This window comes from Vulpes vulpes, chromosome 3, assembly GCF_048418805.1.
Source record: "Vulpes vulpes isolate BD-2025 chromosome 3, VulVul3, whole genome shotgun sequence".
NCBI lineage: Eukaryota > Metazoa > Chordata > Mammalia > Carnivora > Canidae > Vulpes > Vulpes vulpes.
In genome coordinates, this window is record NC_132782.1 from 60,079,435 (window position 1) to 60,093,979 (window position 14,545).

The 14,545-nt window shown below is 38.3% G+C and overlaps 1 protein-coding gene across 14 annotated transcripts in view; it reads left to right on the plus strand.

Moving 5' to 3' along the window:
- The window catches only part of PEX5L (peroxisomal biogenesis factor 5 like), a 234,551-nt gene that overhangs the window by 146,688 nt on the left and 73,318 nt on the right, over window positions 1-14,545 (plus strand). For all 14 annotated transcript variants that reach the window (XM_026007210.2, XM_072752613.1, XM_072752609.1 and 11 more), the window contains one exon: window positions 8,773-8,868. In XM_026007210.2, the coding sequence (XP_025862995.1) occupies window positions 8,773-8,868 (96 nt within the window). The remainder of the gene's footprint in view (window positions 1-8,772; window positions 8,869-14,545) is intronic.

Consider the following 14,545-nt stretch of genomic DNA (forward strand, 5'->3'; position numbering starts at 1 on the left):
TATTTTATCTGAGGTGAAGGGACAATTATGATAATAGCAAATATCACTGAATGCTATGATAGCCTTCTAATACATGTAAGCTCGTTCGATCCTGACAAATGGCTATGTGAGATAAGTTTATTTATTACCCTTATTTTATAGACAGGAAAGTAAGGCACAGTGAGATTAAGAAAATGGTCTATGCACCCAGAGCTAGTAAGTGGCATAAAGAAAAAGGACACAGCCAGATCGGAAATGCTGAGGAAATGGAAGACCTCTGGAAACCTTTCCAGGCCACTAAAAGAACTGCCCCCTCTCCCCATTTCTGACATTCGTTGGAGAGGGGTGGACCTTACTGCTCCCAAGAATCTGCTGGAAAACAAGTCAGCTCACTTGCAGAACAAATAACCCTGGGAGGCTTAATGAATTGTAAATGTAGCATGAAAATGTATTTCCATCCTCTGTGTTCATTCTAAATGTATCTTTTTTAAAATTGATAATATTTATTAGAGAAACATTTCTTGTTAAGTGCATTAGAGATTTAGATTCAGCTAAAGTAATTGGTACTGTTTCATAACCTGGATCTTTGGAACAATTTAATATAGCAATAGAACATTTGTTTCTGCAGCAAGGGGAGATTTGGCGCAGGTGGGCTGTTCTACACAACGCTGGAGGGGCAGAGGATCAGCTGGGGTCCCTGGTTGCCATGGAGACCCACAATGCATTTATCTTATTATTCCAATGACTGCTACTCTCCTGCTGGTTGTCTGATTTCATCCCACCACATTGTCCTTCCACTTGCCCACTGGTGTGCCTTTAAGCAAGCACAATGTGCTTTGGAAAATTTGTGTGAGCTTCCCAATGTTGTCCTCCAAAACATAGTTTGAAATGCACTGTGACAGTTCTCTGTCTAGATAAAATGTGAATCCCTTAGAAAGTTACCAATTATTTGTAAAGAATTTATCTCTGAATTCGCTTTTTTAAAAATACTACATGTTGGGGCCCCTGGGTGCTTGGTTGGTTAAGCCTCTGACTCTTGGTTTTGGCTCAGGTTGTTATCTCAGGGTCATGGGATTGAGCCCCCTGTCCCACTCCACACTCAATGCAGAGTCTGCTTGAGATTCTTTAACCACCCCCCTCTGCTCCTCCCCCTGCTCACACACACTCTCTCTCTAAAATAAATAAATAAATATTTTTAAAATGCATGTTTATCAATATTTGTCTAAACTAAGAAAATTCATAATCTCCTAATTGTAAATCCAGTTTACGGTTAAATTAGGACAATCTAATGAATTGGGGATTTAATCATCTAAAATACTAAATCATTCAAATGAAACAGAAAGAGAATAGACTGATTAATTGTAATAAAAGAAAGGTTTTTACTGCTAGAAACATACTACCTTTAAATGTATGATTTCTCTAGGTGGATAAGATGATGAAGGTGGTTAAAAAATTTAACTTAAAACTGGCTTGCAAACTATTCAAGTAAACAATTTCAGCTTACCAAAACTTGTTACTGCTCCACTGTCACACAGATGGCTCATGGAAAAATCAAGGAAATGTCTTCTCTCTCTCAAGCCAACATAAACCATCTTAGGTTCAACAGGCAAGGAGCTATATGCAAGCCTTTTTCAAAATCACATTTTTAAAAAAATTATATTTCAGGATCACAAAGAAAATGGAGAATTCCTATGTTAGCTTATATTCTTTTCAAGATGGAGAAAAGGAAAAATGTAGTCTAGTCCCTTTCAAATAGTGTTTTGAATACACTAATCAGACTGGCAAGAGATTATAATAAATTATATAATCTCTCTGTATTTAAGAATAAAGTTTCTTGACACATACAAAACTGAGTAATTAGTATTTCCTGGAGTTAATTGTTTAAAGGATTCATACAAAAGTTAGAAAACATTTGAAGAGTTGAAGAACAACACAAGTGATGATGTAAAATTAGCGTTTTCTAATAAATGGGTTGAGACAGTAGCTAGGCAAAAGAAAATGAATCCGACTTTTGCTGGAAAGTGATGGTTAAGTAGTTCTTTGCCAACTCTGGACACTGGAAGGATAGCTCCAAGACAGGTTCTTGCCAACCTAAGATGGACCTAATAAGAAGGTGCAAGAACCAGGCTCTCCAGTACTTAGTCATAATCATGCTACTCTTTGATTTTGCTGACTTTGGCAAAGCAAGTGCTTAGTTCCATATTGTCATAATTCCATCAAGTTGGCAGTATCCCAAATCAGAACAATTGAAACTTTAAGATATAAGTGCAGATAAGTATATTCAAATAATTCATATATTAGAAATTCTTACAATAATCTTGGGAATTAATATCCCCATCTTACATGAGAAATTCATCTTAGAGAGAAGTAGCAAAGGGGCAGAATAGCCATTACTCAATCACACCCATCAGCTTCTAAAGCCTTTGTTCTAACCACATACCACTTCATATCAGTTTCATCAAGCTTATTCACCCGAGAGAACTCACAAACCATCTATTTCCCTTCTCATTGGAAGCCCTGATTATTACTTACATTTCTAGGATTAATATGAGCTAAGTGATTTTAAAGAATATTCATCACTTTCTTCCAGAAACTTTGTAATATAAATTAGGATTGTCGTCAGATCTGAGACCATACACAATTTTGTGCCTCCCCTCCCCAATGCCTTCTGAACCTTCTTACTGTTCAAAATACTGACAGTTTGCATTCCATTCCATTTCAGTTCTGCAAATGTGATTGAGTGTCTACAATCCACAAGCCGTAAGTGAGGCTCGGGAAAGGTTAGAAAGAACAATTCAATTATAAGGAGTATCAAGACCTTTATGTCTATTAGAAACAATTAGACGGTACACTTTATAAACACAGTTTTGCTTGTTGGAAGACGGTACAGGAGCCACATCAACATCCCTTATCCCCTCCTGACCTTACACAGTGAGCTACCAAGGAGGAAAGAAGCAAGCAAAGATGGAAGGAAGGAGCAAAGAAAAGGCAGAAGGGCAAGAACAGTAGGAAGGCAAGAAGGAAAGAAATCTGAACGATCACTTTCAGCATAGCAGGAAATCTGCACATTGTAGGTACTCAACAAACACTTGCTGAAGTGGAAAAATAAGAGAATACTAACAAAAAGGAGAAAAAACAACACTTGTGAAATTTAACAATTTGAAAGTAGTGGCTATTTAATGGATAACTGAAAGGCAGATAAAAATAAAAAATATAAAAATATGAAAATGACAAAATTTTATTCTTTTATCATTTTTAAAGGCAATTTCAAAAATAATTTTTGGTTATACATGATAATAGACTGTCCATCTCTTATCAAAATAAGCACTGATTTGCTTTGACATTCTACAACATAGAATTTCATAATAGGATGGAGATGGGAACCATATGCTGCCCACCTTGCACAAAGCTCTAGGAGTTTGCTCTTTGACACATATGGTACAACTTTTTTTGTGTACCTTCAACAATAAGAAAAAAAAATCATGGCCATTCAATGAGGAATGAATTTATCTGTTCTATGTAAGAATCCAATCAATCTTCATTAACCACTAAACAAAAGTGCTCTAAATTATCTAAAGATAATTTTTAAATGAATTTCTAAAGTCACACCTGATAAGCGCTAACTGGAAAGATGATGACAAAGGTCGGCTTTTCTAGCACTTGCTGTGTACTGAGCATTTTGCGTGTATGTTTACATGAGTTATTGTAGCCGATTCTTATACAGTCTCTGTAAATTAATATACACTTTGCAGATAAGAATACTGGGGATTAAAGAGATTAAGCAATTTGTCCAAGGTCACCAGTTACTATGAAATCCAAACAGGATTTGGCCCCAGGCAGTCTGACTCCAAAGATTATGCTTTTAATTATTATGTTACACTGTTACCCAAGGTCTGCTAGTTGTTATATTTTTCATTTCTACTGCTAAGCAGCTCCCTTTTCCCCATCAATCTCTTTTGAAAATATACTGAGCTTTTTAAACAGGTGTTTGGGTGGGAAATCTCTAGCAGTAACATAAAGGCAGTTGTATAGGGGTTATGAATGGCTGACATAGAGGTTAGCCAACAGGTTTATTGTGCTAGGACAACCACAGCCACAAACACAGTAATTTTCAAATCATAACTTGGATCACAATCATAATTTTGAACAAAGAGAATAAAACAATATTCTTAAAGAGTTATTTAATTCTTATCTTTTGCCTGGTGCTTATCATTCAGAACAATCAACAGCTGAGGGAACAAAATGCTTTCTTCTTTAGAGAATGTTAATACCTGAAAATCCAATTAGCTTAAACCAATTAAAATGGCTGTTTTTAAAGCCCAGGCACTTCCAGGAGGTGGCTGTAACGGTGGAGCATTTTTCAAAATCATGTGATGTAACAAAGAGACGCCTACATCGGGGACATTTGTGAACTCCAGAGTTCCACTTGCATACACATAATGTCAGCATATGAAGTTCTGATAGTGAGGTCCCTCCATCAGCAGTATCAGCATCACCTGGGAGCTTGTTAGAAATGCAGATTCTGGGCCCCCCACTCCCACACTTACAGCTGCTAAAGCAGAAACCCCGGTGGTAGTGGGGCCCAACAATCTGTTTGGATAAGACTTCCAAATGATTCTGATGCCTGCTCAAGCCCGAGAACTACTAATACAGCCACGGTGATAGCAAAACAGCCTCAACTCAAATTTATGGCTGTAATTGTCTTGTTTACCATTCCTCTAGTTACATATTAAGCAGTATTTGCAGTTTGCCAGTATTGCGTATAGATGTTCTCCTTTATTCCAGTCTTTGCTTATAATGAAATTAGATGCTGGAAAAATAAATAAATAAACAAGTCATGGTTGAAAGGAAGGCTGCTCTTCACTATGTGTTACAGTCTGTACTTCATCCTCAATCCTAAACCAGCACATCTGATGTGCTACTAAATTGCTGAAAAGTTTCCAAGTCTTTTCAGTTGCATAATACTCTGGCCTTGGAAACTGCCTTTGTTTACATTCAGCGTTTTCCTATATTTTATAACATTTCTCTTAGTTTCCTTGGACAAAATAAATGGCTGTAAAGTGTGAGGTAGGCAACACTTGTCTTAGTAATAACTTCAGGCCTTTCTAGCAACGTGGGAAATAGCACTTACCTAAATAGTAATTTTACTACCAAAGTAAAAGTTCATTTGCATAGTAAGATTCTATTTGCACTTGCTATTTTAAGTGACAGTGAGAGCATGAACTGTAAGTCTAGAATCCTGAGAGTGATTTTGCCTCTTTTTCCTGATATATGATGCCCTTTGCATCCTGTGATTCATAATCCATTTGGGTCATGAAACATTGATGAAGGGAAGCCAGTGACAGTAATGGAGTTCTGTTAGGTCAGGCTTCACAGGAGAGACAGATCATATTTCACTGGTGAAAAGTGCCTCTAATAAAAGGAGGTGCCTTGGGACAAAAATATTAGTGCTTTCTCTCTCTTCTCATGCCATTCATGGGTCATTTATGACATTATTATACAAAAGCTCAGTTTATTTCTTACCATGTGTCCACATTTTAAAAATTTGTTTATTTTATTAATGAAGGAACCAGCAGGAAGACAAAAGAGCTAGTTCCAAAGTAAAGGAACAGAGGGCGCCTGGGTGGCTCAGTTGGTTAAATGTCTACCTTTGGCTCAAGTCATGATCCCAGGGTCCTCAGATAGAGCCCACATCCAGCTTCCTGCTCGTCGGGGGGCCTGCTTCTCCCTTTCCCTCTGCCTGCCACTCCCCATGCTTGTGTTCTCTTTCCCAATCTGTGTCAAAAAAATAATTAAAATATTTAAAACTAAAAAAATAAAGGAACAGATTTATGGACCTGGTTGGGAAAAAAATGCCAAAATAAGTTTGCCAAATTTGATACAAGGTTGGTTAATTTCCACAAGACAATAAGATCATAACCCCTTTGGGGTTAACCTCTCCACGAGGCTATAACATCCTAAAAACATCAGTTTTGTGAAAGGTTATAAACCATCTGCACCTTTTCTTTTTTAAAGATTATTTATTTATTTATTTATTTATTTATTTATTTATTTATGAGAGAGAAAGCATGAGCAGGGAGGAGGGGCACAGGGAGAAGGAGACACAGACTTTCTGGTGAGCAGGATGGATAGTGGCCCCCAAGAAAGTTATGTCCATACCCTAATATCAGGAACCTGTCATAATCAATCTCACTTATATTTTTAGAGCTCTCTTTCCCCAGCCCCATCCTATTTATCTGGGTTGAGAGAAAGTAGTAGCTTTCATGGGGCCCAGAGAATAAGAGAAGGTGCTTGTTCATGGTGGCCATTGAGCCTGGCCCACCTCAGAGTGAGGCAGTGATGCCTATGCAGGCCCGGACAGGTCCTTATTACCCTCTTCCTCTTCTCCTCTTCTGACCACAGACACAACTCCAGAGGCCTTACCCCTGTGCTGCTAACAAGCCTAGCTCTTTACTAGGTAGCCCACAAAGTCCCCCGGCAGCCATTCCTCATCCCCAGAACTAGGACAGTCGGGCTTTGCTAACACGGACCTCTGCTACTCCAAGCACAGGATAAAAAAACAAGTCCCATCTCAATTCCCTAGAAACTCTCCTTAGCCTCTTGGATTGACTAGGAAACCTTGACTGAGAACACAGAGCTAACTTCTGGGAGTAGGGAAGTGAAATACCTCTAATTAATCAATTCATATATTCCCCAACAGCATATTTTCAACAAGTATTTATTGACTGTTTACGGAGCAGCTACTGTTTCGAGGAGATACTGGGGATACAGCAGTGAATACATCAAGGAAGAGAAAATATAAATTAATGTTTCAATAAATTAACCTTCCTTGTTCATTAATGCAAAATATAGTCTAAGATTATTTATGTTCAGAAGTGTTCATAGCAACTATTTCATTATTACTTTCAGCCCACAGTATTCTTGAGGGCTTCTTAGTTGACTCCTTCAACCATGCATGAAACTCTGAAAGAGAGCTTTTCTAGATTTTGCATCTTCCCAAAATGGCCAGTGAACCACAGCCTCTGATGAGAGGCAGTATAGTGCAGTGGTTATGACCATGGCCCAGAAGCATCAGCCCTACCACTTCATAGCTGTGTGATGTTTGGCGAGTTAATTAGCTCTCTGTCACGGACTCAATAATAATACCCACTTCACAGGTTGTTGAAAAGACAAAGTGAATTATAGTATCTAAAGGACTTGAAGCAGCATCTGACATGTAGTGAGCCCTGGTATCACTACTGTGTAATAATAAGGGGGGGGGGGAGGATGGTTCCTCTTGAGGACCAGTGATGGTAGAGAAAAAATGAAAAGCAACTGTACTGTATAGATGGTAAGTGCTTAGTGAAGGCCAAAGTTTTGCTCTAGAACAGTGGTTTTCAAACATGGATGCTTTTCAAAATCACCAAAAGAACCTTTCAAACATTTAATGGCTAGGTCCTACCCCCAGATTCTTTGGTCTAGGGTGGGACCCAGGCCTGTTCACATAATTCCCATAGAAGTAGAGGTTGAGCATCCCTGGAGGAGAGGAACCAGATACATGGATAAAAGTTGATAAAAGGGAGGAGGGAGGCTTGACTCCACGAACCTCCCTCCTCCTGCTCCCCAAGCATCTAGCTGCCTTACCAGTGCAATCCCTCATTCTGCAGTCTGTAGACATTCTTAGAGCACATACCACTTCTCAGGCCCTTGGCTAAGTACAAGCAGAACAAAAGTTACAGACAAAATCCTACCTTCATAGATCACACTGTGTAGCAGAAAGACAAGAAAATAAGCAACACATGGAGAAAAATCACAAATACCATGACTGCTCATGGAGAGAGGTCTGAACCAATTATAGTACATACTTACTGGGAAATCCCTGGGCAAGAATGAGGTGGATCCATAAATACTAAATGTGGAACTCTCCAAGATATATTGTTGAATGGAGAAAAGAAAGCTACAGAATAGCATACCATTTATGTTTCGAAAATTCTCGAAACATGTTACTATCTCAGGTACATGAATATATATGCAACTGAAAAGGAGAAATTCTAGAGGTATACCTCTTATTTTCCATGATTACTTTTTTCAAGAAGAATGTATTTCATTTTTGTGAGCTTAAAAATGAATAACAATTTTAAAATTCCAGCAGACTCTTTGTGGGGCCAGTCTTCTGGAATATATGCATTTAGCTAAGTTAAGATGTATATCATGTTGCCTGTTAATTGTGACAAACCAGTCGGCATTATCAAACATGATTTTATCTAAGCAACTAATATTTAGCTGTGCAATGTCCCAAGGAAACAGGACATGAGGGAAGGCAAAGGAAAGAGAACTCAAGAATGAGGATCTGCCGTGTATATAAGGAGAGGGTCTAGCAGCCACCTTCCATCTCTGCAGCTTGCAGTTTTAACTGAGGTGAACTGGAAGCTTGAATATCAGTTCCTAGGTCTAGGCTTCTAATGAAGAGTCTCCATCTTAGCTGCATATTAGAATCCCCTGGGGGGACTTACTAAAATAGCAATGCCTGGAATCATGACTAATTAAAGTAAGATCCTTGGAAGGCTGGGCCTGGGCTTTGCTTTTAACATGACCAGAGCTGAGACTCACTCTTAGAAGAATCATGCATACATGTTCACACAATTTTGGCACCATCCCAGTTTGGGCAACATCATGCTTGCGAAGTATTCCAAAAATAACATCCTTTGCAGATGCTTCTTAAACTCTAGGGAAATATGAGAAAAGGAAAAATATTTGTATTTTTTGTATTCAGTGATTCCAAAACTATAACACCATGTGTTTGGTTTATTTCAGGCTCGGCTGACCAAAGAACAGCGCTGGGGAAGTGCATTACTTTCTAGAAACCATTCCTTGGAAGAAGAATTTGAAAGGGCAAAAGCAGCAGTGGAGGTAACTTTTTTTTTTTTAATTGTTTTTCTGTTTCATGTTTCTGGAAGTGGAATTCAAAAATTGAAACTTCAGCAGGATACATATGAAATGAGTCTCACTTTATAGACATGAAATAACCATGATAATGATTGTTAGAATGAGATTTGTTACCAGAGAAATTTTGACTTGCCACCAGAGGTGATTAATAGATGTCAATTCCTAAACCAATTCTGTGATAGATTAGCAATCTGTCTGGAGCCCTGGTCAGAAAGATATGAGTCTCATCTGGGTTCTATGATGAACCCATGCTACACATTTGCTATGCCTCTGTGAGGTCAAGGTTCACATGCCTGAAACACAGAAGATCGTGCTGTTTCTGAAATACACATTTTCTTGAGTGGGATAAAAAGCATGTCTGAGATAGTCTAGCCAATGGATAGTTGAGCCATAAATTTTTACTGTTAAGGGGGTTCAAAACAATGACAATGTTGAGGGCAGCCTGGGTGGCTTAGTGGTTTAGCACGGCCTTCAGCCGAGAGCCTGATCCTGGAGACCCGGGACGGAGTCCTGCGTCGGGCTCCTTGCATGGAGCCTGCTTCCCTTCTGCCTGTGTCTCTGCCTCTCTCTCTGTGTCTCTCATGAATAAATAAGTAAAATCTTTTTAAAAAATGACAATGTTGATAGAGCAAATGAAGTACCTAATTTGCACATCAATTACCTTATTTAGCCTTCTAATAAGATTCCTTTCTGGTTGGAATCACAAAAAGTGCATCACAGACACCATCTATGATACTCCTCAAAGCTTTGTTAGATTGCTATTTAAGAGTGGAGTTTTTCACCAAACCCAGGTATGAACTTGTTAGGACCTCCATTTCTATTACTGGAAATTGAAAGTATTCCTGTGATATGGTTCATTTATGCGATTGTCTTGCCACTAGGATTTGGATAAAATTATTATACTATAAGCAGTCTTTCAGTAGCCCCATACTTGAAATGCAATTAAATCACATTTGCAGTTTCATATTAAAAGGGTTCTTTATATTCTAGGAAATAATTCTGTCTTAATGTTATATCATCATTCAGCAATCCAGTAGGAGAACGACTTTATCTCATCACAGTACAATCCACCCAAATTTCTTCTTTTAATTTTATCCTTTTTTAGTTTAAAAAAAATTAATGCATTAGTGTTCTTGAATGTGATAAACTGATATATTTGATTGAGACCAGCTGAGTTCAACTTATTCAACTACATAGAGCCTGTAACTGAATTTATCTTAAATGTAGATTTTTCCAGACTTAAGAGCTAATTTAAATTCATCTTTCTAACTCCTACTATGTGTAGCACACTAAATTATCACTAAATAGAAAGTGATTTCCTTGAGTAAGTAAAGACTAGATTTCATCTGGTCCCAGAAACACAATGAGTTCAGTCTCAGAGGACGTAATTACTAAGTTAAGGTATCAACAAGGAAAAAAAAATTTTTTTTAATAAATTAACTTTTATTGATCAATTTACCAACATACAGAATAACACCCAGTGCTCATCCCGTCAAGTGTCCCCCTCAGTGCCCGTCACCCATACCCCCCCACCCCCCACCCTCCTCCCCTTCCACCACCCCTAGTTCGTTTCCCAGAGTTAGGAGTCTTTATGTTCTGTCTCCCTTCCTGATATTTCCCACACATTTCTTCTCCCTTCAAGGAAAAAATTATTCACTTATCTATCTGTGTGTGTTTGTGTGTCTATACATATATTAACAAAATCATTTAATCTTAGTTTTGGTGGAAGCCTTAGAAGTCATCTATCCCAACCAGGCATATAAAATAAAATTTGTTTTCTTTTCAAACATACTTGGTAAATTATTTATTCAAACATATCCTGTTTCTACTTGAATACTTCAAATTAGTGGCAACTTCTTTTCAAGAAAACCTGCTTCCAATTTGGACAGTCCTAACTATTAAAAAGCTCTTCCCTGTGTTATGCTGAAATTGGCCTATGAGCAACTTCCAGTTTTCCTTAGTCTTGGCTTTGCTCTCTCTAGAACAAGGCAGAATTAGTTTAATCCCCTCTTTCCATGATTCCCACATGATCCCACGAAGCCTTGTCTTCTGCTGGCGTCTCCTTGTCTCTCCTGGGAATTGAGAGACTGATTTGTTATTCCAACTCATCACTAATAGCTAACTGACAACATACCAACATAGGCTTCAATTTCCACACTTTTATGGTCCTTTCCTGCTTAGAATCCTTGGAGGCTTGAAGTAACCTTAAGTTACTTCAAGTAGTCATTCATTCAACAAACAGCACTGGCTGGCTACGTGCACTGACTGCTGAACCAGGTACTTAGAGACAAAGAAATGAGCCAACCCCGACCAGCTGTCTCATAGCCTAGACCAGAGAACCAGCTTGGAAAAATCGCTTGCTCCATCTACTTTAGTTTCTTCACCTGTAAGATGAGGGCTTGGATTTCTAATATACTAAAATCCTATACATCTATGGCTTCAAGTGAAATGAATATTTATTACAGAATTCTCAGCAAACCAGAAATCTGTAAACAAAATGGCTCCTCTGGAAGCCTGGAACTGAGAAGCTTCCTTAGGGAATGGAGGATATTGCTGACCAGAAGGTATGAACAGATGTGGAGGAAAAAGAAGATAGAGGGGAGTATTTTACTAAGCTTATGGGAAATCAGACCTACAAAACTGCACATGTATGCAGACTCTTTACTTCCCAACATTGTTCTTATCCAAGGGTAAAGTCTAATTCACAGTAGAGGGTATGATGAAATGCATCCAAGAATACATGCTACTGACCCAGCCACTTCTTACAATTTATAATCATGAAAGTTTACAATATTTTTTTAAATAGGGAGAATTTGGAAACAGGCTAATTGTCCCATAACAGAGAATTAGCTAAATTGTATCTCTCAGTAAAATGCTGTGTAACCATTAAAAACTACATTATGAAAAATATTTAAGAACATGGAAAAATACCTGGTGATGACTGGAATAATAATGTATTTACTGGTAGCTTTACAATATGTTCCCGACTTTGTAAAAATGATAATGGCATAGTACCTAACATGTTAAAAGTACATACAGTATGCAAGTCAGGAGCTTTATATGGATGATCTTATTTAATCCTCATAGTAGTCCTATGAAGAAGATAACACTACTATTCTCATTTTGCAGATGAGGAAACTGAGGCTTAAAGTGATTTCAGTTACGTGCCATTTTGTAAGCAATTAAGATCAATTGAAAAATTAATAACACTCAGTTAGCAAGTTTCAAAGCCATGATTTTCACCCAGACTCCAAAGCCCGTGTTCTGAATCATTGCATTGCACTATGTAAGCATAAAGAAAATCTGTGCCCAAATGTTGATGGTGGTTCTATCAGGTGCGCTGGCTTTGGAGTAGTCTTATTTCTTCCACTAGCTTATCTATATTTTCCAAATGTTCCATCATAAACATGTATTATGTTGGTAATCAACCAAAAAGTGATGTTATAGACACTGTAGTGGGATATAGGATTCTTAAAAGAACTCAAAGTTCCTCATTCTTCATTTCAAAACAAGTAAAGAGTGGTGCTGCAGATTGGCCTCATTAGAGACAGTTCTCAACACTAATGAGACCCAGATGAAAATCAGGCCTGGAGCCTGGTGAGGTTTTCCAAAGTCTCTCTCTTATAGTTTTATATCATCTGATTCCAATATCCCTTCTATTTCACATTTTATTCCATTTTTAAGTCCTATTTTTTGGTCATTGTCCTGCCTCTTGACCTGACACCTGGTCCCCCTTCCAGCTCCTTCTGTTCCTCAGACCCCCGTGAGCCCCAGGGGCCCTGAGATTCTCTCTCTTCTTCTCACATGACAACCTCATTGCTCACCATCCCTGCTCTGTCTTCTGCAGGGACACACTTCCCCCAGATCTTCATGCAGCAGGTTCCTTCTTGTCATCTAAATTTTAGCTTGAGTACCAATGCCTCAGGAAGCTGAACCTGACCACCCAGTTGCTATCACAGCACCTAGGGTTTTTTCATCCTTATATTTATCACTAGGTCTTTTCTTGTTTGTTTTTGTCTGTTTGTTGCTTGTCTTTTTACTTTAAAGTGTAACCTCCATAAGAAAAGAGGCCTTGTCTCTTATTAACCACTGTACCCTAATACCTAGAACAATATCTGGTACCTAGTAAGTATTCAGTAAATATTTGTTGAATTAATGGATGCCTGGCTGATTATTAATCACCTAATGTGGACACACTTCCATCTGTTGCTGCATATAAAGCACTAATATATGTTTATAATTTAGTTTATAGTTAAACTCCTAATACAGTTTAGTATTTACATTTTCATGGTTGATGGAAACAGTTCTGTCTGTACCATCCAGATTTCTGCCCAGGACTCTGCTGAAATGTCCTCTGTGGTTGTCTTGGTCTCATCAATCAGTGAGACGTGTTTATAACAATGCAAGTAGCACCAACCAGTCCTTGCCACAGTAATAATATTGGGCGTGTTTTGTATTTTACATGGTATGAACTAATTTTTACTTATACTACACAATACCTGACAATATACAATTCAACTAAGGTTTGAGCTAAAATACAGTGTCTTCTACTCTCTAGTAGACAGCTAATGCCACATGCACATTTATTGTATATCTTAAGTGACCTGGGAACCTGTATATGTGCAAAAGCTTAAGTTGAACTGTTCGATCTACTGAGGCTTTGTAAGGGGGAGGCTTTGCCTCTATATCTTACATTTTATTGAAAAATAACCAAAAATTTCATCTCTGCTCAAAGTATTGTAATTTTAGGACTAAAGAACCAAATATTCCCATTCTAGGCTTAAAAAGAAAATCTTCCCTGAACAAGAAGAGAAAAGAGCTTACTCTATGCTTCCTTTTGGATTTTCTTTCTAGCCAGCATCCTAAACACTGTCAGCTACAGCGGTCCCTAGGAAGGATGCACAAGGAATCTCAGAAGTGAGAAGCAGGGAAGAAACCCTGGGAGTTCAATGAGGCCTGAAGCTGCCTCCCAGGAACAGAGGTCCCTAGAGAGAACTGTGTTGCATCTGTGGAGGAGAGACAAGGTCACATGGGCAGTCACTACACCTGCAACCACACATGAAAAATACATCCTTATTACTGTTAGCAAGGAAAGACGGGCTAGCATCTGGTAATATTGCATTTAGCTAGTTTGTCTGTCTATGTGCCTCAGCCTTCAAATTAACTGGATGTAGCAACAAATTCATCAGACATGGTTAAGCTCCTTTTATGGGGTGGGTGCTAGGAATAGAAAATTGAATATAACAACCTCTGCCCTTAAAGAGCTAGAAGAATCACAGGTATATGCACACCACTCAGGGCATCATACAGGTATAGCTTGTGATATAGTTACCATGGGTTTACACAGCCATCTCCGCACTAGACTTTGACCTCTTCACATGCAGGACCCGGAACCATGCTGCATCCTTCTTTATGCTCTCAGCAACCTTTCAGAGAGTCTGAAAGGCCGTGCAGAGCAAGACCTCACAAATGTTTGCTGGATAAACAAACAAAGTAATAATTAATTCCTTAAATGCATCTATTCCTCGAAGCATGTCGTCTTTAATGGTTGCTTAAGAAATATCACAAACTTACTGACTGACAGAAAATGAACTTGTGTCCCTGGAATCAAAGTCACATTTCCCTTGGCTTCAATACTATT